General features: G+C 47.8%; 1 protein-coding gene across 2 annotated transcripts; it reads left to right on the top strand.

The window, feature by feature from the left end:
* Positions 1 to 255: 255 nt before the first annotated feature.
* ccdc166 (coiled-coil domain containing 166) lies at positions 256 to 27,802 on the top strand. 2 transcript variants are annotated; one of them, XM_052038815.1, is made up of 8 exons: positions 256 to 345; positions 5,332 to 5,470; positions 6,126 to 6,179; positions 6,474 to 6,528; positions 16,376 to 16,520; positions 21,000 to 21,079; positions 25,624 to 25,800; positions 27,278 to 27,802. In XM_052038815.1, exons 2-8 carry the CDS (start codon positions 5,364 to 5,366, stop codon positions 27,650 to 27,652), a joined length of 993 nt encoding a protein of 330 aa, XP_051894775.1. In that variant the 5' UTR covers positions 256 to 345; positions 5,332 to 5,363; the 3' UTR covers positions 27,653 to 27,802. The 2 variants fall into 2 exon arrangements, with proteins under 2 accessions (XP_051894775.1, XP_051894784.1); XM_052038824.1 differs by lacking the exons at positions 256 to 345; positions 6,126 to 6,179; positions 6,474 to 6,528 and adding an exon at positions 11,041 to 11,111 and having other exon boundaries at positions 5,436 to 5,470.

Here is a 27,802-nt window from a genome sequence, read left to right as displayed (position 1 = left end):
CTCCGCTGGAGGCCGGGCAGGGCCTCGGCCGCCGTCCACTTCCGGCTCCGTTGCTGCGGCAACGGGACTTCAAAAGCCAAATGCGCCGAGTCCTGCAAAAGAAAATATTTTGACGGTAGATAAATAACCGCACACGCACTGCTGTTGTTCTGGCCTCAGGAGATTGTAAAAACATAGCTGGTGAGGTGGGGCGGCGAGTGGTGGGCGGGGTTTCGGTTGTTGCCATGGGGACGGGTGTTTGGCCGCCTGAGGCCCGCGGCCCGCAGGCGAGTTCCCGCCGGGGACTGTCGGCCGCATCCCCGCCGGCACTGCGGTCACCGACCGTCCGTGAATCCACCGGCACCGGTACTCATCATCGCCGGGGGCCGGGGGTCGGGGAGCTGGGGGTGAGGGTGGGGAGCTGGGGGTCGGGGGTCTGGGTCTGGGGCCGGGGGTCTGGAGCTGGGGGTCGGGGTGAGGGGTCGGGGTCTGGGGGTGAGGGTCTGGAGCTGGGGCCGGGGGTCTGGAGCTGGGGGTTGGGGGTGAGGGGCTGGGGCTGGGGGTGAGGGTGAGGGGCTGGGGGGTAGGAGCTGGGGGTCGGGGTCTGGGGCTGGGGTCTGGGGCTGGGGCTGGGGGTGAGGGTCTGGGGGTGAGGGTCTGGGGCCGGGGCTCTGGGGCTGGGGGTCGGGGGGCTGGGGGTGGGGGTGAGGGGCCGGGGGGTCGGGGGTCTGGGGCTGGGGGTCGGGGTGAGGGGTCAGGGGGGTGGGGGTGAGGGGCCAGGGGGTCTGGGCTGGGGGTGAGGGTGAGGGGCTGGGGGGTAGGAGCTGGGGGTCGGGGTCTGGGGGTGAGGGTGAGGGGCTGGGGGGTAGGAGCTGGGGGTCGGGGTCTGGGGGTGAGGGTCTGGGACTGGGGTCTGGAGCTGGGGGTGAGGGTCTGGGGCTGGGGTCTGGAGCTGGGGCTGGGGTTCTGGGGCTGGGCGTCTGGGGCCGGGGGTCGGGGGGGTGGGGGTGAGGGGTCGGGGGTCTGGAGCTGGGGGTCGGGGTGAGGGGTCAGGGGGGTGGGGGTGAGGGGCCGGGGGGTCTGGGGCTGGGGGTGAGGGTGAGGGGCTGGGGGGTAGGAGCTGGGGGTCGGGGTCTGGGGGTGAGGGTCTGGGACTGGGGTCTGGAGCTGGGGGTGAGGGGCTGGGGTCTGGAGCTGGGGCCGGGGGTCTGGGGCTGGGCGTCTGGGGCCGGGGGTCGGGAGCTTGAGGTCGGGGGTCTGGAGCTGGGGTGAGGGGCCGGGGGGTTGGGCGGTCCTGGGGTCCCAGCAGCACTGCCGCCGCTGCATTTTAACGTGAATTGTGACTTGCCCTGAGTTTGGAGTTCCTTCTGCATCTGGAAGCCTCCTTCCTGTCCTGTGTTTTGCTATTGGTTTATTATTGTCACTTGTACCGAGGTACAGTGAAAAACTTGTCTTGCATACCGATCGTACAGGTCAATTCATTACACAGCGCAGTTACACTGAGTTAGTACAGAGTGCATTGAGGTAGTACAAGTAAAAACAATAACAGTGCAAAGTAAAGTCACAGCTACAGAGAAAGTGCAGTGCAATAAGGTGCCAGGTCACAGCAAGGTAGATTGTGAGGTCAGAGTCCATCTCATTGTATAAGGGAACCGTTCAATAGTCTTATCACAGTGGGGTAGAAGCTGTCCTTAAGTCTGGTGGTACGTGCCCTCAGGCTCCTGTATCTTCTACCCGATGGAAGAGGAGAGAAGAGAGAATGTCCCGGGTGGGTGGGGTCTTTGATTATGCTGGCTGCTACACCAAGACAACGAGAAGTAAAGACAGGGTCCAAGGAGGGGAGGCTGTTTACCATGACGCGCTGAGCTGTGTCCACAACTCTCTGCAGTTTCTTGCAGTCCCGGGCAGAGCAGTTGCCATACCAAGCCGTGATACATCCAGATAGGATGCATTCTAGGGTGCATCGATAAAAATTGGTGAGGGTCATTGGGGACTTGCCGAATTTCCTTCGCCTCCCGAGGAAGTAGAGGTGCTGGTGAGCTTTCTTGCCCGTGGCGTCTACGTTGTTGGACTATGACAGGCTATTGATGATGTTCACTCCTAGGAACTTGCAGCTCTCAACCATCTCGACCTCAGCACCGTTGAATACATACAGGGGCGTGTGCTCTGTACCTATTCCTGAAGTAAGCATAGCGGAATACACGCGTGTTATTGAATTTTTTGTGGCAATAAAAGTGTGAACAACAGCAAAGGCTGAGGAATGCAAACTGTGGCAGCACAGTCACTGCTGGGAGGCAATAACAGCAGCGTGACGTCTTTACATAGCTCTCCCCTGTTATATAGTCAATGGGCTTGGGCACTTAGAAGCAAATCAGTGGATTTTGAGTGTTTGCAGAATGTAACTTACCTACCTCTGTTCTTCAGGTGCTGCCGAGTTCAGAAGGAGCAACAGACGAGATGCTGAAGGAACTCTGGGTCTGTGGAGGCAAATGGACCATTGACGTTTCGGGTCGAGACAAGACCTGTCGAGTTCCTCCAGCATCTCGTCTGTTGCTCCAGATTCCAGTACCTGCAGTCTCTTTTGTCTCCAAGTTAAGAACACTACCTTGTTATTCCTTATTTATTTTTGTAATTTATGGTAATTTTCTGTCTTTGCACAGTACTGCTGCTGCAAAACAACAAATTTCATGTCGTGTAAGTCAGTGACAATAAAGAATCTGCTGGAGGAACTCAACAGGTCAAGCCATATCGCTGATTGTTTGTTGCTCCAGATCCCAGCATCTACAGTCTGCATAAGAGTCAGAGAGTTAAACAGCACAGAAGCAGGCTCTTCGGCCCAACACATCCATACCAACCAAGTTGTCTACCTGAGCTAGTCCCATTTGCCTGCATTTGGCCCGTATCCCTCTAAGCCTTTCCTATCCATGTACCTGTCCAAATGTCTTTTAAACATTGTAATTGTACAGGTACATGGACAGGAAAGGTTTAGAGGGATACAGGCCAAAGGATAAGGATAGTGCGCACTCCCTACATTAAGATGGAAAATTAGAAAATCTCAGCCAGCATGGCAACTGTGATGTGAATGTGATAAGATCTTTATTACTCGCATGTATATCAAAACACACAGAGAAATGAATGCATCTCTTGTGCAGAATGTTGTGCGGGCAGATCACAAGTGTCGCCACGCTTCCAGCGCCAACATAGCATGCCCACAATTTCCTAACCCGTGCATCCTTGGAATGTGGGAGGAAACTGGAGCACCCTGAGGAAACCCACGCAGACACGGGGAGAACGTACAAACTCCTCACAGACAGTAGCCGGAATTGAACGCAGGTCGCTGGCGCTGTAATAGTGTTACACTAACCACTACACTACCGTGTGTGTAGCACTGTGGTCATACCAATGAAGTAGTAGCAAAGCTGATTCACAAATGTCCTTTGAGGAAGGAATCCACTAATCTCTGGCTATGTGACTCCTCTCCTACACTGAAGTGTTTGACCCTTTTGCTCTGCAGAGGAACCTCCTTGGGACACTGGAATTAAGCAATTACAGAGAGTTGTGAACATAACCCAGTCTATCACGAAACCCAGCCTCCCCTCCATTGACTCTGTCTACACTTCCCGCTGCCTTGGGGAAAGAGCCAACAATATCAAGGACCGTTCCCACCCTGGTCAGTCTCTGTTCTCCCCCCTCCCATCGGGCACAAAGCTTGAGAACACGTACCATCAGGCTCATGGACAGCTTCTATCTTGCTGTTATAAGTCTCTTGAATGGACCTCATACAATAAAGATGAACGATCTTTCAATCTATCTTGTCATGGCCCTTTAATCTATCTGCACTGCACTTTATCTGTTACCACAACACTATATTCTGCATTCTGCATTCTGCTTTGTTTTCCTCTTGTACTACCTTGATGTACTTGTGTGTGGAATGATCTGTCTGGATGGCATGCAAACAAAGCTCTTCACTGAACCTTGGTACATGTGAAAATAATAAACCAATTACCAAATGAGACCACATCTAGAGTACTATGTACAGTTTTGGTCCCTGTAGTCTAAGTAAAGGCTAGATTACCGTTGGAGCGTTCAATGGGATGATGCCGGGTATGAAGGGGTTGTCTTGTGAGGAAGGGTTGCACAAGTTGGGTTCGTCAGGTGATCATATTGAAATACATAAGAATCGCGAGGGGTTGACAGGGTAAGTGCTGGTAGGGTTTCCTTCCCCCACACGAGAGCCTGGGACCAGGGGGAGTATGGTTTCAGAATGAGGGCACATCCATTGTAGATTGTGATGAGGAAGACTTTCTTCTGTCAAAGGATTGTGAGTTTTTGGAACTCCTTGCCCCAAAGATCTGTGGAGGATGAATCCTAAAGAGGCGAGATCGATAGATTTTTAAATCAGAAAGGGAATAGTTATAGTGTTATAGTGGGGGGGAAATAGAATTGAGGAACGTCAGGTCAGCTGTGGTCCTCCTGAATGGTGGAGCAGGCTGGAAGGGCTGAATGGCCTTCTCCATATTTCTTATGCTCTTATTTATTGGCAATTACCAGTGCCTGGACTTTGATGCCACGCCCTTAACTAAATTTTATGCGGAACATGCCTTATGAAAGCAGGTTGAGGGAACTCGGCCTTTTCTCCTTGGAGCGACGCAGGATGAGAGGTGACCTGATAGAGGTGTATAAGATGATGAGAGGCATTGATCGTGTGGATAGTGAGAGGCTTTTTCCCAGGGCTGAAATGGTTGCCACAAGAGGACACAGGTTTAAGGTGCTGGGGAGTAGGTATAGAGGAGATGTCAGGGGTAAGTTTTTTACTCAGAGAGTGGTGAGTGCATGAAATGGGCTGCCGGCAACGGTGGTGGAGGCGAATATACGATAGGGTCTTTTAAGAGACTTGGATAGGTACACGGAGCTGAGAAAAATAGAGGGTTATGGGTAAGCCTAGTAATTTCTAAGGTAGGGACATGTTCGGCACAGCTTTGTGGGCACCTGAATTGTGCTGTAGGTTTTCTATGTTTCTAAATTCCCTTTTAATAGAAAAGGAATTGTCAGAATTCCTGATGGTTAGTTTTCTGATGGAGTGTGTGTCTGTGTGCACACTAAGGGTGGGGGGCTGTAACCTCTCCCACCCAACCCATAGCAAGTAGCTTCCTGAGACTGACTGTGTAGCCCCATCTAGGAAGATAAGGAATGGGGGTGGGAGGAGGATGATTTGGGAGGGGCATCCACAGCAAAGGATCAGAGGGGAATGGGTGGTGGGGGAAGCCATGGATGGTGCAAGGGAATTGGTGAGGAACTGTTCAGTATTTCAAGGATATGCTTGCTAAAGCTAACCTTCCATTGACACCCCAGTGCAGAGAAAGAAGGAGTAAGCAGCAGCAAGAATGTCTAAGAAGAAGAAGGGACAAAGCGCAGCCAGGAACAAGCCGGTGGGGATGGAACAGGAGGTCCTGACAGCGACCACGGACCGAGTCGTCACCCTGCAGAATGAGTGAGACCCATAGTAATGGGGCTGGTGAGGGGTAGAAGGAGTAGGGTGAGTGGGGGGCTGTGGGGCGGGGGGTGAACCTCAGGAATCGGATGAGGATAGTTCCTCATTGAGTAAGGAAGAGTAAGGAAGTCGTGTTGCAGCTATATAAAACTTTGGTTTGGCCACACTTGGAGTGTTGTGTGCCACTCTGGTCACCCCATTACAGGAGGGATGCGGAGGATTTGGAAAGGGTGCAAGTGGGATGCTGTCCGGATTCGAGGGTATGACCTATCAGGAGACGGTGGACAAACTTGGATTGTTTTCTCTGGAGTGGCAGAGGCTGAATGGAGACCTGATAGAATAAGAATGTGTTAAGGTCCTGATGCAGGGTTTCGACCCGAAGTGTTGACAATTCATTTCCTCCCACAGATGCTGCTCATCCAGCAGATGGTTTGTTGCTCCAGATTCCAGCGTCTGCAGTCTCTTGTGTCTCCAAGTGAGAGGGAGCTAGGGTTAGGAGTGTGTGACTCAAAGTTGGTCAGCAGGGTTGAACGAAAATTGGTTGGAAAAGCTTTGGAGAAAGATTTTCTGGGCCTACAGGAATTATACCATAAGTCAAAGCGAGAGTTTGATTAATTTTCCTAAATCTTTATGGTGTTTGTTTTTATTTTGAAAGGTATGATGAAATTGTCAGAGAGCTTAAGCAGCTGAAGTTGAAGATTTATGACCTGTATCCTTTACTGGCCTCCATGAAGCTGTTGTAGTTCTCTTGGACCTGCCCTTCCCGCTGAAGGCACCTCTGTACACTGGGATGGTCCCAGAGCTGTAATCTGGTGTTGTCCACTCTCCCTGTTCTTGTGGAGACAGAGACTCACCGTCCCGTACCCACAGCAGTAAGGTGCTGGGAGGGGGAACAAAGGATGGGTTGACGGTGCTCCCTCACTGTGCTGATCTCGTGCTGAAACACAGTGCTTCTTTAAGGATCAAAGTTTGCTGATGACTTTCTTTAGCTCAGGGATCCCAGGCGGCAGGAGAATGACTTCCTAGAGAAGGAAGCGCAGCAGACTCGGCTGGAGACCGTAAGCACACAGCAGCAGACAAGACTTCAGGACATACTGGGGTGGTGGGTGGGAGACTGGAGAGGCCGGCACTGTTTTCCCCGGAGTGAAGGAGGCTGAGGGGTGACCTTATGTAAAACCATGAGGGGCAGAGATAGGGTAGTTAGAGACCTTTCCCCAGGGTAGGGGAGCCTAAAACTGGAGGGCATAGGTTTAGGGTGAGAGGGGAGAGATTTAAAGGGGAACTGAGGGGCAACTTCTTCACACAGAGGGTGGTGGGTATACGGAACGAGCTGCCAGAGGAGGTGGTAGAGGCAGGTACAATTACAATGTTTAAGACATTTGGACAGGTTCATGGACAGGAAAGGTTTAGAGAGGGATATGGGCCAAACACGGGCAAATAGTAAGAGCATAGGTAGGTATCTTGGTTGGCGTGGATGAGTTGGGTCGAAAGGCCTTTTTTTGTGCTGTATAACTATGACATTGGGCACAAGGGGACTATGGCAGGAGGTCAGGACTAGGACAGGGGTTCTGAGTCTAGACAAGTGGCCAGGGGTTGAAGGTGAGGCTGCAGAGCAGGGAGTGGGTCAGGGCTTGAGGCAAGAGGTTGGGCACTGGGGAGTACCTGAGCAAGGGCTTGGGGAATGAGGTGAGACTCCGTAAGGAGCCAAGCTAGGCGGTCAAATTCCAGGGAAATGTTTGAGAACTTAAAGTAATTTTTATGTCTTTATGTCTTGCACTGTACTGCTGCCACAAAACAACAAACTTCATGCCATATCTCAGTGATATTAAACCCGATTCTGATTCTGAGGACCTGATGTGTGGGGACAGGAGTCCAGGGCCTGAGGAAACTGATGTGAGCTGGGCAAAGGGACTCAGGGCTCTGTGGAGGTGGGTAATAGAGATGTTGTATAGGACTGTCACATCACATGGATGATCCCAGCTGAGATCAGTCATTGCAAACAGAGAGAAGGTTATGGTCTCTGTGCAAGTGGTGAGTGGTGGGGAGGAGGTCTGGGTGGTGAGCAGGTAGTGGGGAAATGATGGAGGCATCCGATAACAACTTCATTGAACTTCATTTTTAGAGACAGACTGAAATGCATCAAGAAATGTGGAAATTAGATTTGACAGAAATCATTTGTGCTCATTAGTTATGTGTAAATAGAGCCTAAGGTGGGATTTTGGGCATGTTTCTTGTTCACACCCATTTCCAGTGTAAGTTGTACCTGTAAGGAATTGACATCCAGCTGCAGTTTATTCTGATGCCAGTGTCATTTTCCCATTCTATCTCATGTCTGATTTCATCACGGAAGTTGGATCAAAAGTTTGTGATTTGCGACCTTTGTGATTAACTCACAGTTCAACAAGGAGTACATCATGCTTAAAGCAGTGAAGGCTGCATGATTTGAAGTGTCCCCTTGGGACATCGACTTACATGTTAAAACTCATCCCCTTTCATTTTTGTTTATAAGAGAGCTTGTTGCTGACAGCCCCGGTACAGAGCGAGGCTGCTCTTAACTCTTGCCTGCTCCCAAGTCTCATTTTCACGATTCCCACCCCTTGTACTTCATGATCCCAGCCTGCCACAGACAGACCACTCGACAGCACGGCATGAGTGCCTTTACACTGCTTGTCTGGTGAGCAGTTGTATGTGAGAAACACCAACCTTCTTCATAAAGGGAGAATTGAAAATTCCTTAAAGCGAGGGTTCTTCTTAGACTGCTCATTTAAATTGGCATATTGGTTTATTATTATCAGATGTACCAAGGTACAGTGAAAAATTTGTCTTCCATTCTGTTTATACAGATCAATTCATTACACAGTGCATTGAGACAGTCCAATAACAATAACAGAATGCAGAATAAAGTGTCACAGTTACAGAGAAAGTGCAGTGCAGGCAGACAATAAGGTGCAAGGCGATAACGAGGAAGATTGTGAGGTCAAGAGTCCATCTTATCGTACTAGGGAACCATTCAATAGTCTTATAACAGTGGGAGAAAGCTGTCCTTGAGCCTGGTGGTACGTGCTTTCAGGCTTTTGTATGGGACAGGGGAGAAGAGAGAACGTCCTGGGTGGGTGGGGTCTTTGATTATGTTGGCTGCTTCACCAAGGCAGCGAGAAGTGGAAGGGAGGCTGGTTTCCGTGACGTGCTGAGCTATATCCACAATGCTCTGCAGTTTCTTGTGGTGCCGGGCAGGGCAGTTGCCATACCAGGCCGTGGTGCATCCAGATAGGATGGTGCATCGATATGACTGACTGCATCACACTGTTCTCCACCACCAGCACCACCTCTCCAGGAGACACAAGGGACGGCAGACGCTCAAACCTGGAGCAACACACAACCTGCTGGAGGAACTCAGCGGTCGAGCGGCATCTGTGGGAGGAAAGGAATTATCCCGATGCAGGGTTTCGACCTGAGATGTCAACAATTCCTTTCCCCCCACAGATGCTGCTCGACCCACTGAGTTCCTCCAGCAGATCGTGTGTTGCTACACCGCTCGAGGAACTCAGTGGGTCGAGCAGCCTTCGACCCTTGCGCTTTGTCCCCTCACGTGGGAGACCTGGGGAGAAGGTAGGCTCTCGAAGAGGGGCCAGTCCTTTAAAACTGAGCGGAGGCAGTGAACCCCTGGAATTCTCTCCCCCAGAGAGCTGTAGAGGTTAGCTCATTAGCAGCATTTAAAGTGGAGGTAGGTCGGGGGATTGAGGGCTGTAGCGGTTGGGCACAGAGCAGGAGTTGAGGCCTGGGGTAGAATATATTGAATGGCAGCGCAGGCTTGAGGGGCCGAGTGGCCTACTCCTGCTCTTATTTTCTCGAGTTCACTGCCTTTGACAGCCTTCCTCAGGAGGCTTCCACTGGTACCCACCGTAAACCCAGGCATCCAGCCATCAGCTCTTTCCTTGGCTCAGTGCTCAGGTCTTTGGTTATGACCTTGCAAAGTACCTTGAGACACTTTCCTGTGAGAACTGACGTGTTGTTTTTGGCTCCATTTCAATGACTGGCGTCCTGGAAAGGCCGTCACAGTACTGGCCTCTGACCACAAGAGGGAGGCAGATTGCTTTATCGCTTGGTATTGGTATTGGTTTATTATTGTCACTTGTACCGAGGTACAGTGAAAAACTTGTCTTGCAAACCGATCGTACAGATCAATTCATTACACAGTGCAGTTACATTGAGTTAGTACAGAGTGCATTGATGTAGTACAGGTAAAAACGATAAAAGTACAGAGTAAAGTGTCACAGCTACAGAGAAAGTGCAGTGCAATAAGGTGCAAGGTCACAACAAGGTAGATCGTGAGGTCAGAGTCCATCTCATCGTATAAGGGAACTGTTCAATAGTCTTATCACAGTGGGATAGAAGCTGTCCTTAAGTCTGGTGGTACGTGCCCTCAGACTCCTGTATCTTCTACCCGGTGGAAGAGGAGAGAAGAGAGAATGTCCCGGGTGGGTGGGGTCTTTGATTATGCTGGCTGCTTCGCCAAGACAGTGAGAGGTAAAGACAGAGTCCAAGGAGGGGAAGCTGGTGTCTGTGATGCACTGGGCTGTGTCCACAGCTCTCTGTAGTTTCTTGCGGTCCTGGGCAGAGCAGTTGCTGTACCAAGCCGTGATACATCCTGATAGGATGCTTTCTATGGTGCATCGGTAAAAGTTGGTGAGAGTCAAAAGGGACAAACTGAATTTCTTCAGCCACCTGAGGAAGTAGATACACTTTCTTGGCCGTGGCATCTGTGTGATTTTAACAGGAATTCAAAATCCAGATCAACTCCAGGTTACAAATGCCTCACTTATGGACACCCCCACATACGAACAAGCTCCCATCATATTAAGTTTCCAAATTCCGATGTAAATGCAAACGTTTGTTAATACAAATGGCAAAACTAGTTTCCTCTCTCTCCCACATCTTTTAGTAATTGTTCTTTCTTAATTGGTAATTGGTTTATTATTGTCACATGTACCGAGATACAGTGAAAAGCTTTCATTTGTGTGTCACCTAGACAGATCATGCCGTGTATAAGTACATCGAGGTAGTACTAAAGGAAAAGCAATAACTGAATGCAGAATATAGTGTTGCAGTTACAGAGAAACTGCAGTGCTGGCCACGATAAGGTGCAAGGGCCACGACGAAGTAGATTGGGAGATCAAGAGTTCATCTTTATCATACAAGAGGTCCATTCAAGAGTCTGGTAACACAGACTAGAAGCTGTCCTGGTGGTACTTGTTCTCAAGCTTTTGTATTTTCTGCCCGATGGGAGGGGAGAGAAGAGAGAATGTCTGGGGTGGGTGGGGTCTTTGATTATGCTGGCTATTTTCCCGAGGCAGCGAGAAGTGTAGACAGAGTCCACGGAGGGGGGGAGGCTGGTTTCCGTAATGTGCTGAGCTGTGTCCACAGATCTCTGCAGTTTCTTGCGGTCTTGGGCAGAGCAGTTGCCGTACCAAGCTGTAATGCATCCAGATAGGATGCTTTCTATGCTTCTTAACGGTTGTGGAGGTACATTTATCATATCAAATGATTTTTATGCATGTTCTGACTTACAGACAAAATCGTGTGTAAATACGAAAACTGTTCGTTACCCAGGAACAGCCTGTCATTGGGGACTTCTGATGGGGTAAAAAGAGAGAAACTGTTTTCATTGGCAGGACGGTTAATAACCAGAGAAATGTGGAACTAAGCAATAAGCAACTTCTCATTCCAGTCTCTAATCAACTCATTCTGCTCCCTCCTCTTCCTTCCTGTCCTCCCTTAATCTCTGCCTTCCTACAAAGACATCTACCTACAGTCATGTTCTTTTGATCTTGCCTTCTCGCCTGGCCTTGTGCCTCCTATTGTGTGGATAACACGGGAACAACTGATCGTTTCCTGATAAGCCCTCCTGCCATCACCACTTCTGGGTTCAGCTCTGGGAAAAGCAGTCTCCCGATTCACATAAAATACAAATAGAAAACGCTGGAGATACTCAGCGGGTTAGGCCATGCGCAGGAACATAAGAAGCTGCAGAGAGTAGTGAACTCAGCCCAATAAATCATGGGCACATCCCTCCCCACCATCGGGAGTATCTACAGGAGGCGCTGCCTCAAGAAGGCAACATCCATCATCAAAGATCCCCACCATCCGGGCCATGAAGTCCCACACCACCAGGTTCAGGAACAGCTACTTCCCTTCAACCATTTGGTTCATGAACCAACCGACACAACCCTAATCACTACAGTTTAGCGACACTGTGACCACTTTGATCACTTTGCCTAAAATGGTACGGGTTGGGAAGTCGTGGGCATGCTACATTGGCGTCAGAAGTATGGCAACACTTGCGGGCTGCCCCCAGCATACTCTACACAAAAGATGCATTTCACTGTGTGTTTCGATGTGCATGTGACTAATAAAGCTATCTTACCTTAATTTACATTTAATTTATGTTTTTCTTCTGAATGCTGCTTACACGATGCTCTGTGCCTGTGATGCTGCTGCAAGCAAGTTTTTCATTGCACCTGTGCACACGTCCTTGTGCAGATGACTTTGACATCTGTAGGAGGAGAAAAGGTGTTAACGTTTCAGAACGAACAGACGAAGGTCTTTGACCTGAAACGTTAGATCTGTTTCTCTTCCCACAGATGCTGTCTGACCTGCTGAGTGTTTTCTGCATCTTTTTTTTATTTTAGATTTCCAGCATCTGCAGTGTTGTTGATTTTCCCAATTGATGTGACCTTGTTGCGTTTGATGCCCTGGCCCCCACTGACGCCGTTGTTCCCACTCTCCCTGGCTATTTCCTCAGAAAGACCCTTCTCTCTGCATTCTCGAGGGACAGGCTTGAGTGTGCACGGCACACAGCTAACTGGTTTGGCCATCCATTGCCAGATTCGGCTGGACTGTGTAAAGCAGCATCAGGCCCTGTTCTCCACTCACTAATTCAGGATCGTGTTCATGATTCAGGAGGAGAGTCGGCCTCAAGCCCGCTCTGCCATTCAATAAAATCATCGCTCAGCCAGTTTTAGTCTCAACCCCACTTCCCTGATCTCTCCCCATTCAACTCTGTTGAAGTAGCTGACAGTCTCCTCAAATGTCTCCAAAGACTCGGCCTTCCCAGCTCCCTGGGGAAGAGAATTCCAAAGACCCACAACCCCGTTCGTCCTGATGGCAAACTGAATCAGATGTCCCACCCTCTATTATGGAACCCCCTTCCATTTTTTCCCCTTATCTGCTTTCACCTCTCATCCACCAGCCTCCGTCTCTAAACCTCCCCTTCCCCACCTGGCTCCATCTGCCCATCATCCCCCATCTCACCTGCTTCCACCACTCGCTGACCTTGTCTCACCCCTTCCTCTCAGGTCTACACTCTTGATTAGGGTCTCAACCCAAAATGTCAATCATCCCTTTGCCTCCACAGATGCTGCTCGACCTGCTGAGTTCCTCCAGCAGTTTCTTTTTAACTCCAGATTCCAGCATCTTGTGTGTCCCTATTCTGTAACTATGACCCCTAATTCTAGATCCCTACTCTCAGCATTCAACCTACCACTCCTAACCTGTTCTAAATAAGCCCATGTGTGTAGAGAGCTTTTCTGAAGATGCACCACTTTGTTGCTCTGCTGTGTGTGAATGTGACAGACTGTGGTTGCGGGTGTGACCCATCACCAAGTGTGCAATTAAAGTGATCATCCCTGACCACTGAAGTTATACACACCTTGTGCAGGCTGACACCACCAAAATGTTTCATGCACCAGGACCACCCAGATTCCTTTGTACCTTAACATTTTGTAGTCATTACTGACCTGAGATGTTAACTCTGTTTCTCTCTCCACAGATGCTGCCTGACCCACTGAGTGTTTCCAGCATTTTCAGTTTTTAGAACATAGAACAGTACAGCACAGTACAGGCCCTTCGGCCCATGATGTTGTGCCGAACTAATTAAACCAATGACTCCTAATTAATTTAATCTCTCTTCCCTGCACATTGACCATATCCCTCCCTTCTCTGTACATTCATGTGCCTAGATAAGAGTCTCTTAAGTGCTCCAATGCTATCTGCCTCCACCACCACCCCTGGCAGTGCACATTCCAGGCACCCACCACTTTCTACGTAAAATACTTGCCCCACACACCTCCTTTGTACTTTCCCCCTTGCACCTTAAATACATGCCCTCTGGTACTAAACATTTCAATCCTGGGAAAAAGATACTGGCCGTCTATCTATACCTCACATAATTTTATAAACTTCTATCAAATCTCCTCTCAGCCTCCGCCACTCTAGAGAAAACAGCCGCAGTTTGTCCAAACTCTCCTTATAGCACATGTCCTCCAAACCAGGCGGCATCCTGGTAAATCTGCACCCTCGCCAAAGCCTCCACATCCTTCCTGTAATGAGGTGACCAGAATTGAACGCAATACTCCAGATGTGGCCTAACCAGAGTTTTATACCTTCCTGACTCTTGAACTCAGTGCCTCGACTGATGAAGGCAACCTCCATTCTCACCAGTGCCGGCCAGAGGATCACCAGCAATGGCTGCTCTTCCCGCTTCCTGTCACTTAGAAAAAACAAAGGAAGATGTAAAATGCTCTCCAACGTTAACCTATCAACTAGATGGCTTCATCACCATGGCAACCCTGGTCTCGCCCTATCAGATATTTCCTCCGTTCTGTGCATCCCTCCCAGTAACAAAGCTAACTTGGTGTTTCCTCTTTCCCAGTTCTGACAAAGGATCTTCCACCTGAAACGTTAGCTCTGTTTCTCTTCCCACAGATGCCTGACCTGCTGAGTCTTTCCTGCATTTTCAATTTTTATTTTAGATTGCAAGCATATGCAGTTTTCTTTGATTTTCCCAATTCACGTGAGCTTGTTGCCTCGGATACCCTGTCCCCATTGCTTAACGTTTAAGGAGCGTTTGACGTCTCTGGGCCTGCACTTGATGGAGTTCAGAAGGATGAGAGTGGATCTCATTGAAACCTACCGGATACTGAAAGGCCTGGATAGAGTGGACGTGGAGAGGATGTTTCCATCAGTGGGAGAGTCCAGGATCTGAGGGCACAGCCTCAGAATAAAGGGATGTCCCTTTAGAACTGAGATGAGGAGGAATTTCTTCAGCCAGAGGGTGGTGAATCTGTGGAATCCATTGATGTAGAGGCCATGTCATTCGGTGTATTTAAGGCAGAGATTTAATGTGAAATACTTAAGGTGAAATATTTAAGGGGAATCTGAGGGAGACCTACCTTACTCAGAGGGTGGTGCGAGTGTGGAACGATCTGCCAGCAGAAGTGGCAGATGTGGGTTCAATTGTAACATTTAAGAGAAGCTAGGTTAGGTGCATGGATGAGAGAGGTATGGAGGGCTATGGTCTGGGTGCAGGAAGATAGGACAAGGCAGAAAACCAGGCCGGCATGGACTAGATGGGCCAAAGAGCCTGTTTCTGTGCTGTAGTGCTCTATGACTATTGATAGGTTCTTGATGAGTAAGGGCTTTAAGGTGGGAGAATGGGGTTAAAAAAAAGCCATGTTGAATGGTGGAGCAGATTTGATGGGCTGAATGGCCTAATTCTCCTATATCTATGGTCTATTGATACCACTCTGCATGGCTACTTTCCCAGAAAGACCCTTCTCTCTGCACTCTCAAGGGACAGGCGTGAGTGTGCACAGCACACAGCTAACTGGTTTAGCCATCCATTGCCAGATTCAGCTGGACTGTGTAAAGCAGCATCAGGCCCTGATCTCTACTCATTAATTCAGGATCATGTTCATGATTCAGGAGAAGAGTCGGCCTCAAGCCTGCTCTGCCATTCAATAAAATCATCGCTCAGCCAGTTTTAGTCTCAACCCCACTTCCCTGATCTCTCCCCATAGCTCTCAACTCCATTGTAGCTGAAGTACCTACCAGTCTCCTCGAATGTATCCAAAGACACAGTCTCCATGGCTCTTTGACCTGAAACATTAACCCTGTTTCTCTCCACAGCTACTGACTGACCTGCTGAGTGTTTCTATTTCAGATTTCCAGCTTTTGCAGTTTTTTGATGTTCAACTACCAATGTGCTTGACTCATATGCCCTCTGAAATCACCGAGCAAGTCACTCATTCACCCCTCCTCAAGTGGCATTTAGGGATAGGCAATAAGTGCTGGCTAACGACACCCAAATTCCTAAAAAATGAATTAACAAAAAGTTATAAGAACTGGAGGGCCTGAGTTACAGGGGGAGGTGGGGCAGGCTTGGACTTTATTCTTGGAAACATAGGATACTGAGGGGTGACCTTATATAAATCATGAGGGCCACAGATAGGGTGAATGTACTCAGTCTTTTCCCCAGGGAACGGGAACCAAAAACTAGAGGGCATAGGTTTAAAGTGAGAGGGGAAAGACTTAAAGGGAGCTGAGGGGCAACTACTTCACGCAGAGGGTGGTGGGTATATGGAACGAGCTTCCAGAGGAAGTGGTTGAGGCAGGGACAATAACAACATTTAACAGACATTTGGACAGGTACATGGATAGGAAAGGTTTAGAGGGATATGGTCCAAACCCAGCAAATAGGACTAGCTTAAATGGGCACCTTGGTCAGTATGGATGAGTTGGGCTGAAGGGCCTGTTTCCTTGCTGCATAACTCGATGACTATGACACATCGCTACTGAGTGCCAGCACTGTAAACAAGTACCTAATGGCAAGCATTTTTTCTGCACTTTTAATTAACAAAATGTTATTTAACTTTTGTTTGATTAAAAAATTTAAACAGTACCACCATGTTGTTCTACTCATCACACAGACAGTTAATTATCACAGATAGAAACCATGCAATCTCCTCAATACATTCCTGGAATACCATATTATAGATTACAATTTTTGGTGCTAGCCTTTCTTTCGGGAACGTTCTGTTCAATGTCTTTTTCCAATCCCACTTTTAGCAAGAATACATCCAGCAGATGGCAAAGAGGTCAGAAAAAACGCAGAATCAAATCATCAGCCTGAGCGACCAAAACCAGAGAAAACTGGACGAAATCAGGAAAGCCAAGGAGAAAATATTGGCCGACTTTGAGTCTCAGAAACAAGGTTTGATCAATTTCTATTAAAGTAATCCAGAGGCTTAAACTAAAGATCAGAACAGCAGCACATTGGAATTTCAATCCAATTAACTAAGTAAATCTGGATTGGTAAGCGATTAGCAAGGCAAATAGTATGTTGCCCTTTATTATGATAGAGTTTGAATAAGGTAGTAAATATGTCTCACTGTAATTATGTCAGGGCTGGGTGAACCACACCTGGAGTATTGTGTACAGTTTTAGTCTTCCTTATCTAAGAAAACATACTGTATATTTGCAATAGAAGGGGTGCAGCAAAAATTCACCAGACTGGTTCCAGGGAGGACGGGTTTCCTGTACGAGGAGAGATTGGGTAAACTAAGCCTGTATTCTCTCAAGTGAGCAGAGATCCCACTGAGATTTATAAAATACTTGCATAGCTAGATCCTTGCATAGCTGCAGGGAGCTGAGAAGCCCCAACACTACCTCAGACTATGTTCTTTTTTCTCTCTCTCAATGTCGTTATGTTCATTTTGTTGTGTGAGTTATATATAATTTATGTTAATTTAAGTTGATGTTAACTTATGTTTGTCATGTTTGCAATGTCCTGTGCTGCCGAAGCAAAAAGCTCATTTTCACGGCATTTATACCCTGTGTATGTGTGCCTGTGATGATACACTTGAACTTGGTTTAGTAGACTGGAATCAAGGGTCATAGTCTCGAAATAAGGGAGAGGTTATCTGGGACAGAGGTGGGGGAAGTTTCTTCATGCAGGGAATAGGAATTCTCTGCGTCACTGGGTGCACTCAGAGAGAGATCAATAGATTTTTGGATATTAAGGGCATCAAGGGAAATGGGGATAGTTCAGGAAAATGGTGCTGAGGTATGAGATCGTGGATGAATGACATAGCAGGCTTCAAGGGCTAAAACTCCAGTTCCTGTTTCTAATGTTCTTACAAAAGACAAATATCAGTATGGTGAATCTAAAACATTGGGCTGATATAAAACCCACCTGGCTCACAAGTGGCACCAATGACTCTGCAGTCATGTGGTCTGTGCGTGGATCCTCCCACAGGGTCAGCAGTGGGTGTGACTCTTAACTGCCCTGCGAAATGGTCCAGCAAACCAGTTCAAGGGCAAATAGGGATAGGTAATAAATGCTGGCCTTGCCAATAACAACCACAATCCTCGAGCCATCAAATGCCCCTCATATGTTAACTCTTTCATTCCCGGGATCATTGTTGTGAACCTCCTCTGGACCCTCTCCAGGGCCAGCACATCTTACCTTAGATACAGGCCCAGAATTGCTCACAGTATTCCAAATGTGTCTGACCAACACCTTATAAAGCCTCAGCATACATAGAACATTACAGCACAGTACAGGTCCTTCAGCCCACAATGTTGTGCCGACATTTTATCCTGCTCTAATATCTATCTAACCCTTCCCTCCTATATAGCCCACCCCCCCCCCCCCCATCTTTCTATCGTTCATGTGTCTATCTAAGAGTCTCTTAAATGTCCCTAGTGTATCTGCCCCCACAACCTCTGCCGGCAGTGTGTTCCACGCACCCACCACTCTCTGTGTAAAAAAACTTACCCCTGACATCCCCCTTATACCTTCCTCCAATCACCTTAAAATTACGTCCCCTCGTGTTAGCCATTGTCACCCTGGGAAAAAGTCTCTGAATGTCCACTCGATCTATGCCTCTTATCATCGTGTACACCTCTATCAAGTCACCTCTCATCCTCCTTCTCTCCAAAGAGAAAAGCCCGAGCTCACTCAACCTATCCTCATAAGATATGCTCTCCAATCCAGGCAGCATCCTGGTAAATCTCCTCTGCACCCTTCTCTAAAGCTTCCACATCCTTCCTATAATGAGGTCACCAGAACTGGACACAATACTCCAAGTGTGGTCTGACCAGAGTTTTATAGAGCTGCAACATTACCTCATGGCTCTTGAACTCAATACCCTGACTAATGAAGGCCAACACACCATACGCCTTCTTAACAACCCTATTGACCTGCGTGGCAACCTTGAGGGATCTATGGACGTGGACCCCAAGATCCCTCTGTTCCTCCATACTGCTAAGAGTCCTGCCCTTAACCTTGTATTTATACATCCTTGCTTTTACACTTTAGTCCTCACAAGATTAATGCTAACATTGCATTTACCTTCCTTACTACCAACTCAACCTGCAAGTTAACCTTAATAGAATCCTGAACTAGGACTCCCAAGTTCCTTTGCAGCTCTGATCTCTGAATACTCTCCCCATTTAGAAAATAATCCCATTTACTCTATTCAAAACCTTTCATCATTTTGAGCACCACATTAACCTTGTGAGACCACCCTCCACTTAAGTTCCACACTGCTCGAACCATTAACCATTCTCCCCTCTCAGGCCTTGATCCCTTTCCCAAGCCGTTCCAGGATTTAGCCACATGGACCTCAGCAGAGGCCAATTGCAAGGCTCTGACAGGAAAAAAAACATTTCCTGTTGAAGAGCATTCCCTCACACAGAGCCAGGCTGTCCAGGGTAATATTGGGAAGTACGTCTCCCCGCAGAGGGTAGTGAGAATGTGGAAGCTGGGGTCAACTAAATATTACAAAACTAAGGCTGTTTAGGGAAATGGTAATGTGGGGGTTGTGTTACTGGTCACAGATCCCTGACAGGCAAGGAAATTAAATTCATTAAATATAGCTAGAACAAAACACTGGTTCCTATTTTTATGTATTCATTTATGGGATGTAGATATCACTGTGGGGCCAGCATTTACTGACTGGCTTTTGCTGAGATTCGTGGAGTTATACAGCACAGGAAAAGGTTCTTCACACAAGTTGTGCCTGTCGACCAAGGTGCCCACCTGAGCTAATCAGAATCAGATTTACTATCACTGACTTAGGTGGCATGAAATTTGACCCATTCGCCTGTGTTCAGCCCATATCCCTCTAAACCTTTCCTATCCACATACCTGTCCAAATGTCTTTTAAACATTGCAATTGTACCCACCTCTACTACTTCCTCTGGCAGCTCGTTCTAGATACGTACCAGACTCTGTGAAAAACTTGCCTCTCAGGTCCCCTTTAAATCTTTCCCCTCTCACCTTAGACCTATGCATTCTAATTTTAAACTTCCCAGCCCTGGGGAAAAGACCGTGACCATCCACTCTGCCCTTGCACCACATGATTTTATAAACCTCTATAAGGTCACCCCTCAGCCTCTGACACTCCAGGGAAAACAGTCCAACCTATTAAATCTCTCCTTATAACTCAAGCCCTCCAGTCCAAGCAATGTTACTGTGAATCCTTTCTGTATTCTCTCGAGCTCAATCACATCCTTCCTATAGCAGGGCGACCAGAACTGCACACAATACTCCAAGTGTGGCCTAACATGTTACAACTGTAACATGATGTCCCAACTCCTATATTCAGTGCCTCAGGTATACAGTACATCTCCTTCAGCGCTCTATCGACCTGTGTCGCCACTTTCAGGGAATGATGTACTTGTACCTCAAGGTCTCCCTGTTCAACATCACTCCCAGTGTCCTGTCATTCACTGTGTATGTCCTGGCCTGGTTTAACTTCCCAAAATGTATCATTTTGCACTTGTCTGAGTTAGGGTGAGATTGTGTCATCTGCAAACTTACTAATCATGCCACTCACATTCTGCTCCAAATCATTAATAATTATGACAAACAATTTAAGGACCCAGCACCAATCCCTGCGGCAGAAGGAGTTTAGTTTGGTTAGGCATCATTAGCTGAATTAATTCGGCACAACATCATGGGCCAAAGGGCATGTTCCTGTGCTGTACTGTTCTATGTTCTATCTCCTGCCCATGACTACTCCAAGTGGAGAAGAAGCTTTCAAGGTGTTGAGAACCTCAAATCCATGCCTCAGAAGGACACAGGGGTGGCAGAAAGCACAGATCACCGCACAAGCACCTGCCTACAGAGTCATCGTGCCCCGTATGTGCAAGAGTCCCCAGTTCCACAGTGGCCTCGTCAGGCAGCTCAGAACCTGAGCAAGTCATTGTCATTCCTGAGGAACTGCTGAGGAAGATGGAGAAGATGAAGAAGACGACTGAGGGAGCACTGGGGCAGGACCAAGGCAGTGCAGTCATGTCAACGGCATTACTGAGGGATCAGTGCAGTCAGAGGGTCACAACTGAGGTGGTGTTTGCTGTCAGACGACATGCTGAGGAAGTGTCGACATTCAGAGGCTCCATCACTTTAAGTTGGATCCCTGAGCAATATTTGGAAGAATTGCAACAGAGCTCTCCCACTCAGCTAAAAACAGACTGTCATTCAACTGATCACTGACTATACTTCACATTGGCTGCTCCATTCTTTGACAGTGTGAAAATTGTACTGTGAATCCCAGCATTTCTTTAAGGTAAAGCAAGCTAGAGTAATAGACTTGAAGTGTAACTTATTTCTTGCACAGAGCCTGGTCACAGTCTCGGTCGATCCTGTCCTTTCCGATGAATTTCTTTTGCTCTTTCTCTGCAGAACTGAAAATGACTCAAATTGAGAAGGAAACTGAGCTGGTTCAGATTAATAAGGAGGTCAAGAGTCTGAGTGAATATAAAGTAAGTGAGGGAAACATTCTGCTTTCCCGTTGGTGAGGTTTGATCTGAACACGCAGCAATTGTCCACTAAATGTGACTTCACTGGAGTAGTTTAAAAGTCAGTAAGTGAAGAGCTTGTACGAGGGAAAGTGATAATTAAACAGAGGTTGTTACACCCTTACATGAGGTTGTCAAAGGGTGCAGGTCAGATGGAAATGTGGCTGGAGAAATGGCAGATGGAGTTTAATTCAGACAAGTGTGAGATGTTGCAATTTTGGGAGGTCAAATGTATGAGGAAGGTTTACAGTAAATGGCAAGGCCCTAAGGAGCGTTGATGTACAGAGCAAGTCCATAGCTTCCTACAAGAGGACACAAGTAGACAGGGAGGTAAAGAAACATAAGAAATAGGAGCAGGAGGAGGCCATCTGGCCCATCTCCTCCGCCATTCAATAAGATCATGGCTGATCTGGCCCTGGACTCAGATCCACCTACCTGCCTTTTCCCCATAACCCTTAATTCTCCTCCCATGCAAAAATCTATCTAACTGCATCTTAAATATATTTAATATTCCCTGGGCAGAGAATTCCACAGATCCACTACTCTCTGGGAAAAGCAGTTCCTCATCATCTCCACCCTAAATCTACTCCCCCAAATCTTGAGGCTATGTCCCCTAGTTCTAGTCTCACCTATCAGTGGAAACAACCTTCCTGCCTCAATCTTATCTATCCCTTTCCTAATGTCATAAGATCCCCTCTTGTTCTTCTGAACCCTGGCAAGTATAGTCCCAGTGACTCTATCTCTCCTCATAGGCTAACCCCCTCATCTCCAGAATCAACCTTGTGAACCTCCCCTGCACCGCCTCCAAAGCCAGTTTATCCTTCCTCAAGTGAGGAGACCAGAACTGCACGCAGTACTCCAGGTGTGGCTTCGCCAGTACCCCGTACAGTTGCAGCATAACCTCCCTGCTCTTAAATTCAATCCCTCTGGCAATGAAGGCCAACATTCCATTTGCTTTCTTGATAACCTGTTGCATCTGCAAACCAACCTTTTGCGATCCATGCACAAGCACTCCCAAGTCCCTCTGCACAACAGCATGCTGCAATCTTTCACCATTTAAATAATAATCTGATCTTCTATTTTTCCTTCCAAAGTGGATGACCTCGCATTTACCAACATTGTGCTCCATCTTCCAGACCCTTGCCCACTCACTTAACCCATCTATATCTCTCTGCAGACTCTCCGCATCCTCTGCACAGTTTGCTTTTCCGCTCAATTTAGTGTCATCAGCAAACTTAGATACGCTGCACTTGGTCCCCTCTTCCAAATCGTTAATGTATATCGTGAGCAGTTGCAGGCCCAGCATTGACCCCTACGGCACCCCACTCACCACTGATTGCCAACCAGAGAAACACCCATTTATCCCAACTCTCTGCCTTCTATTGGTTAACCAGTCCTCTATCCATGCTGATACATTACCCCCAACTCCATCCTTATCTTACGGATAAATCTTTCATGCGGCACCTTATCGAATGCCTTCTGGAAATCCAAGTATACAACTCTACCTGTTCCCCTCTCTCCACCGCGCTCATTATATCCTCAAAGAACTCCAGTAAGTCTGTCAAAGGACCTGCCCTTCCTGAATCCGTGCTGCGTCTGCCTAATGGAACCATTTCTATCCAGATGTCTTGCTATTTCTTCCTTAATAATAGCTTCAAACATTTTCCCGACTACAGACGTTAAGCTAACTAGCCTATAGTTACCTGCCTTTTGCCTACATCCTATTTTAAACAGTGGTGTGACATTTGCTGTCTTCAAATCCACTGGAACCTGCCCAGAGTCCAGAGAATTTTGGTAAATTATCACAAATGCCTCTACTATAACTTCCACCATTTCTTTCAGTACCCTGGGATGCATCCCATCAGGACCAGGGGACTTGTCTACCTTTAGGCCCACTTGTTTGCTCATCACTTCCTCTTTAGTGACAGCGATTGTATCAAGGTCCTCACCTCCCATCTCTCTTTGGCCTGTTAGACATGTCCTCTACCGTGAAGACCGACAAAAAGTAATCGTTCAAGGCCTCGGCCATTTCCACATTACCCAGTATTAATTCCCCGTTCTCATCTTCCAAGGGACCTACGTTCACTTTAGCCACCCTTTTCCGCTTTAAATAATTATAAAAGCTTTTACTATCTGTTCTTATATCTTGTGCTAGTTTACTTTCATAATCTATCTTCTCTTTCCTTATCGCTTGCTTAGTGGCTCTTTGTTGCTTTCTAAAGTTTTCCCAGTCTTCCAGTTTCCCACTACTCTTGGAGACTTTGTGTGCATGAGCTTTTAACTAGGTGCCTTCTCTAATTTCCTTAGTTATCCAAGGCTGGCTCTGCCCACTGTTACTGTCCTTGATTTTAACTGGAAAATATTTTTGTTGAGCACGATGAAAAATCTCTTTGAAAGTCTTCCACTGTTCCTCAACTGTCCCACCATGTAGCCGGTGTTCCCAGTCTACACTAGCCAACTCTTCCCTCAACCTGTTGTAGTCTCCCTTGTTTAGGCATAATACACTGGTTTTAGATCGAACTATTGCACCCTTGTTTTGTATGAGAAATTCAATTATACTCTGATCACTCTTTCCAAGGGGATCCCCAACTAAAGATTGTTAATTTTACCTGTCTCGTTGCACAGGACCAGATCTAAGATCGCATTTTCCTGTGTAGCTTCACTAACATGCTGTTGAAGAAAGTTATCACAGATGCATTCTATGAAGTCCTCCTCAAGACTGCCTCGACCAACTTGATTCTCCCAATCTATGTGCAAGTTAAAGTCCCCCATGACAACTGCCATTCTATTCTTACAGGCATCAGATATTTGTTGGTTTATTGCCTGCGCCACTGTAATGTTATTTTTCGGTGGCCTATAGACAACTCCCACCAGTGATTTTTTTCCTTTACTATTCCTAAACTCTACCCAGATGGACTCAACATTCTGCTCCTTCGATCTTACATCGTCTCTCACTATCGTCCTGATCTCATCCTTAATTAACAGCGCTACCCCATCTCCCTTACCTTCCTGCCTATCCTTCCGTATTACCTGATCCCCCTGGATGTTTAATTCCCACTCATCTCCACCCTGCGCCCACGTTTCTGTAATGGCCAATAAATCATACCCCTTTGTCCTGATTTGTGCCACAAGTTCACTGACCTTGTTTCGAATACTACAGGCATTCAGATAAATGCCCTTACACTCATTGTCCTCTTAGAGTCTAGTAACCTCTGTGTCCTGTGAGTTTGTTTTTTTTTTCAGTAGTTCACTCTTACTTTTCTCCTTTCTAACTTCTGCTCTAGTCTCTGCTTTGCTTCCTTCTGTCTTTCTGTATGGATTCCCACCCCCCCCCCGCCAAATTAGCTTAAACCCTCCCCAACAGCACTAGCAAACAATTCCCCTAGGACATTGATTCCAGTTCTGCCCAGGTGTAGACTGTCCAGTTTGTACTGATCCCACCTCCCCCAGAAACAGTTCCAATGCCCCAGGAATCTGAAACCCTCCCTCCTGCCCCACTGCTCAAGCCACATGTTCATCCTAACTGTGTGGCTATTCCTACCCTGACTAGCACGTGGCACAGGTCATAATCCTGAGATTATTACCTTTGAGGTCTTATTTTTTAATCTATCTCCAAGCTCCTTAAATTCAGCCTGTAGGACCTCATCCCGCTTTTTTCCAATATCATTGGTACCTACATGCACCACGAAAACTGGCTGTTCACCCTCCCCTTCCAGAATGCCCTGACCTTTGCAGCTGGGAGACAACACACCAACCGGGAGTTCTGTTTGTGGCCACAGAAGCTCCTGTCTGTTCCCCTTACCATGAAATCCCCGACCACTACAGCTCTGCCACTCTTTCCTGCCCTCCTGTGCTGCAGAGCCACTCACAGTGCTATGATCCTGGCTACTGCTGCCTTCCCCTGATGAGCCTGAGGGGAAGGTTACTTTGCCTTCATCAGTTGGGGTGTTGAGTATAAAAGTCGAGAAGTCATGTTGCAGCTGTATAAAACCTTGGTCTGGCCACATTTGGAATATTGTGTGCAGTTCTGGTCGCCCCATTACAGGAAGGATGTGGAGGTTCAGAGAGGATGCAGAGAGCTTTACCAGGCTGCTGCCTGGATTAGAGAGTATTGGCTATAAGGAGAGGTTGGACAAACTTGGGTTGTTTTCTCTGTAGCATCGGAGGCAGAGGGGAGAACTGATAGAAGTTTATAAAATTATGAGAGGCACAGATAGACAGAGTCTTTTTCCCAGGTAGAAAATGTCAAACACTAGAGGGTACAGCTTTAAGGTGAAAGGGGGAAATTTAAAAGAGATGTGTGGGATAAGTGTTTTTTTCACACAGAGGATGGTAGGTGCCTGGAACATGCTGCCAGGGGTAGTAGTGGAAGCAGATCTGATAGCAATATTTAAGAGGCATTTAGACAGACACATGAACGGGCAGGGAATGGAGGGATTCCAAGGTCTTCAGTGAAACCAGGTGCTCCGTGTGTTTTCTCCTCCCACCTCTGCATCCCCCCAAACCAGGAGCTGCGGGTGGTGCAACTGGCAAGGATCCAAGAGCTGGACAAGCAGGTGATGGATGCACGGGCCTTGCACTCACAGAACCTGCACAACCTCAAGGTCAAGTTCAATAAGGAGAAGACAGAGTACAAACAAAACGCCAAGAAGATGGTGAAGCTGCTGGAGAAAGAAGCCAACAAGGTGAGTAGCCCAGGCCATGGCAGTCCAAACACCACAGATCTAGCACTAAGCCACCTTCATCGGTCCGGTTACTCTGTTTTGTCATCTACAATCATAACTCGACAGCGATCTGCAATTTCCCTACATGTATACTCCCCTAATTCTCGCTGACTATGGTGCATCCTGTAGCACAATCCCATCAAAGTGATTCCCCCTTTTTTTATTTCTAAGTTCTACCCATTTAGCCTTGTTCCCCCAGGAAGATCCTCCCCAGGTACTGCTGTGATGTTCTCCCTGAACAATATCGCAACTCCCCCTCCTCACTTACCTCCACCTCCCATCACACTGGAAGCCTCTAAATGCTGGAACACTGAGCAGCCAGTTCTGCCTGTCCCTCAACCAGAATTCAGTAATGGCTACAATATCACAATCTCATGTGCTGATCTGTGCCTCGAGTTCACCTGTGTTAACCGTCAGGCTTCTTGCATTAAAGTTAATGCAGTTTAGACTATCAGATCTTCCTCACTCCGTCCTGCCCCTGTCTGTCCTGTCTACTGGACTTGATTTAATCTGGAATTTGAATTGGATTTGGTTTATTATTGCCACATGTACCAAAATGCAGTGAAAAACTTTGTTTTGCTTACCGTCCATGCAGATCATTTCATCACATCACTACGTCGAGGTAGTACAAGCGATAAACAATAACAGAATGCAGAATATAGTGTTGCGGTTACAGAGAAAGACAATAAGGGGCAATGGCCACGGCTAGGTAGACCGTGAGGTCAAGAGTTCTCCTTTAACGTACAAGAGATCCATAAGAGTCTTATAACAGCCGAATAGAAACAGTTTTTGAACCTGGTGGTGTGTGTTTTCAAACTTTTGTATCTTCTGCTCAATGGAAAGGGGGGAGAAGGGAGAATGTCCGGGGTGGGTGGGGCCTTTGATTATGTTGGCTGCTTTACCGAGGCAGCGAGAAGTGTAGACAGAGTCCATGGAGGGGAGGCTGGTTTCCGTGATGCGCTGGGCTGTGTCCACGACTCTCTGCAGTTTCTTGCGGTCCTGGGCAGAGCAGTTGCTGTACCAAGCCGTGATGGATCTGGATAGGATGCTTTCTATGGTGCATCGATAAAAATTGGTGAGGGTCATCTGGGACATGCCAAATTTCCTTAGCCTTCTGAGGAAGTAGAGGCGCTAGTGTGCTATTTTGGCCATAATGTAAACGTGGTTGGACCAGGACAAATTATTTGCTTCATTCCTTTTATCTGATGCACTAGCATTTCAGGACCCACCCCACTGCCAAATGAGGTTACACAGGAATAGCAAACGTCCCTGCTATATTAGTCCCTGTCCAATTCAGATGCAACCTCTTGTACAGGTCACGTCTGCCCCAGAAGAGACTGTGTTGATTTTAAAGGCTTTAAGAGCAGGATGGCATGACTTAGTACAGGTGTTCAGACTGTTGAAGGGAGCTGGAATGGTGTCCTCTGTCTCCTTACAGGAGGCGGTCTGCTGCCTGATCCAGCACATCGAAGCAATCAAGAACGAGAACCAGGAGCTGCGGGATGTCCTGGTGTGCCTGATCCGTCGCTCGCGGGTCCTCCGAGAGCAGCAGGCAGAGCTGGAGGAACAGCAGAGCCAGCTGCTTCGGGAGAGGGAGTACTGCACCAAGCTGAGGGTGCTGAGGTACAGGAAGCAGCTCAGCGAGTACACCCAGCCGCAGATCGAGGAGGTCAGGTCTGATGAGCAGCCAAAGACTCGGGAGCAGGCAGAGACTCTGGTGCAGCCAGCGTCGGAATCGGAGGAGAGGCCAAAGAAGCCCGTGGACAAGGGAGCGGGTGATGGGATGGAGGAGGAAGAGGCGCAGGACAAGTAGCTGGGCCGGGGCAGGGCCAGGCAACGACCCCAACAAGTGACAGCCCCTGGTGTCCCTGGGAGAAACCCTCCTTGTTCTAAGAGTTTTCAGGTTTTGCAGTACCTTCCGTGTCACACACATCTTGTATCTATTTTTCACTCTCAATAAATA

The sequence above is a fragment of the Pristis pectinata genome, chromosome 2, assembly GCF_009764475.1.
Source record: "Pristis pectinata isolate sPriPec2 chromosome 2, sPriPec2.1.pri, whole genome shotgun sequence".
In the NCBI taxonomy this organism is placed as follows: Eukaryota; Metazoa; Chordata; class Chondrichthyes; order Rhinopristiformes; family Pristidae; genus Pristis; species Pristis pectinata.
Note: the sequence above shows the minus strand (reverse complement) of the source record. Positions and strands in the feature narration are given on the sequence as shown.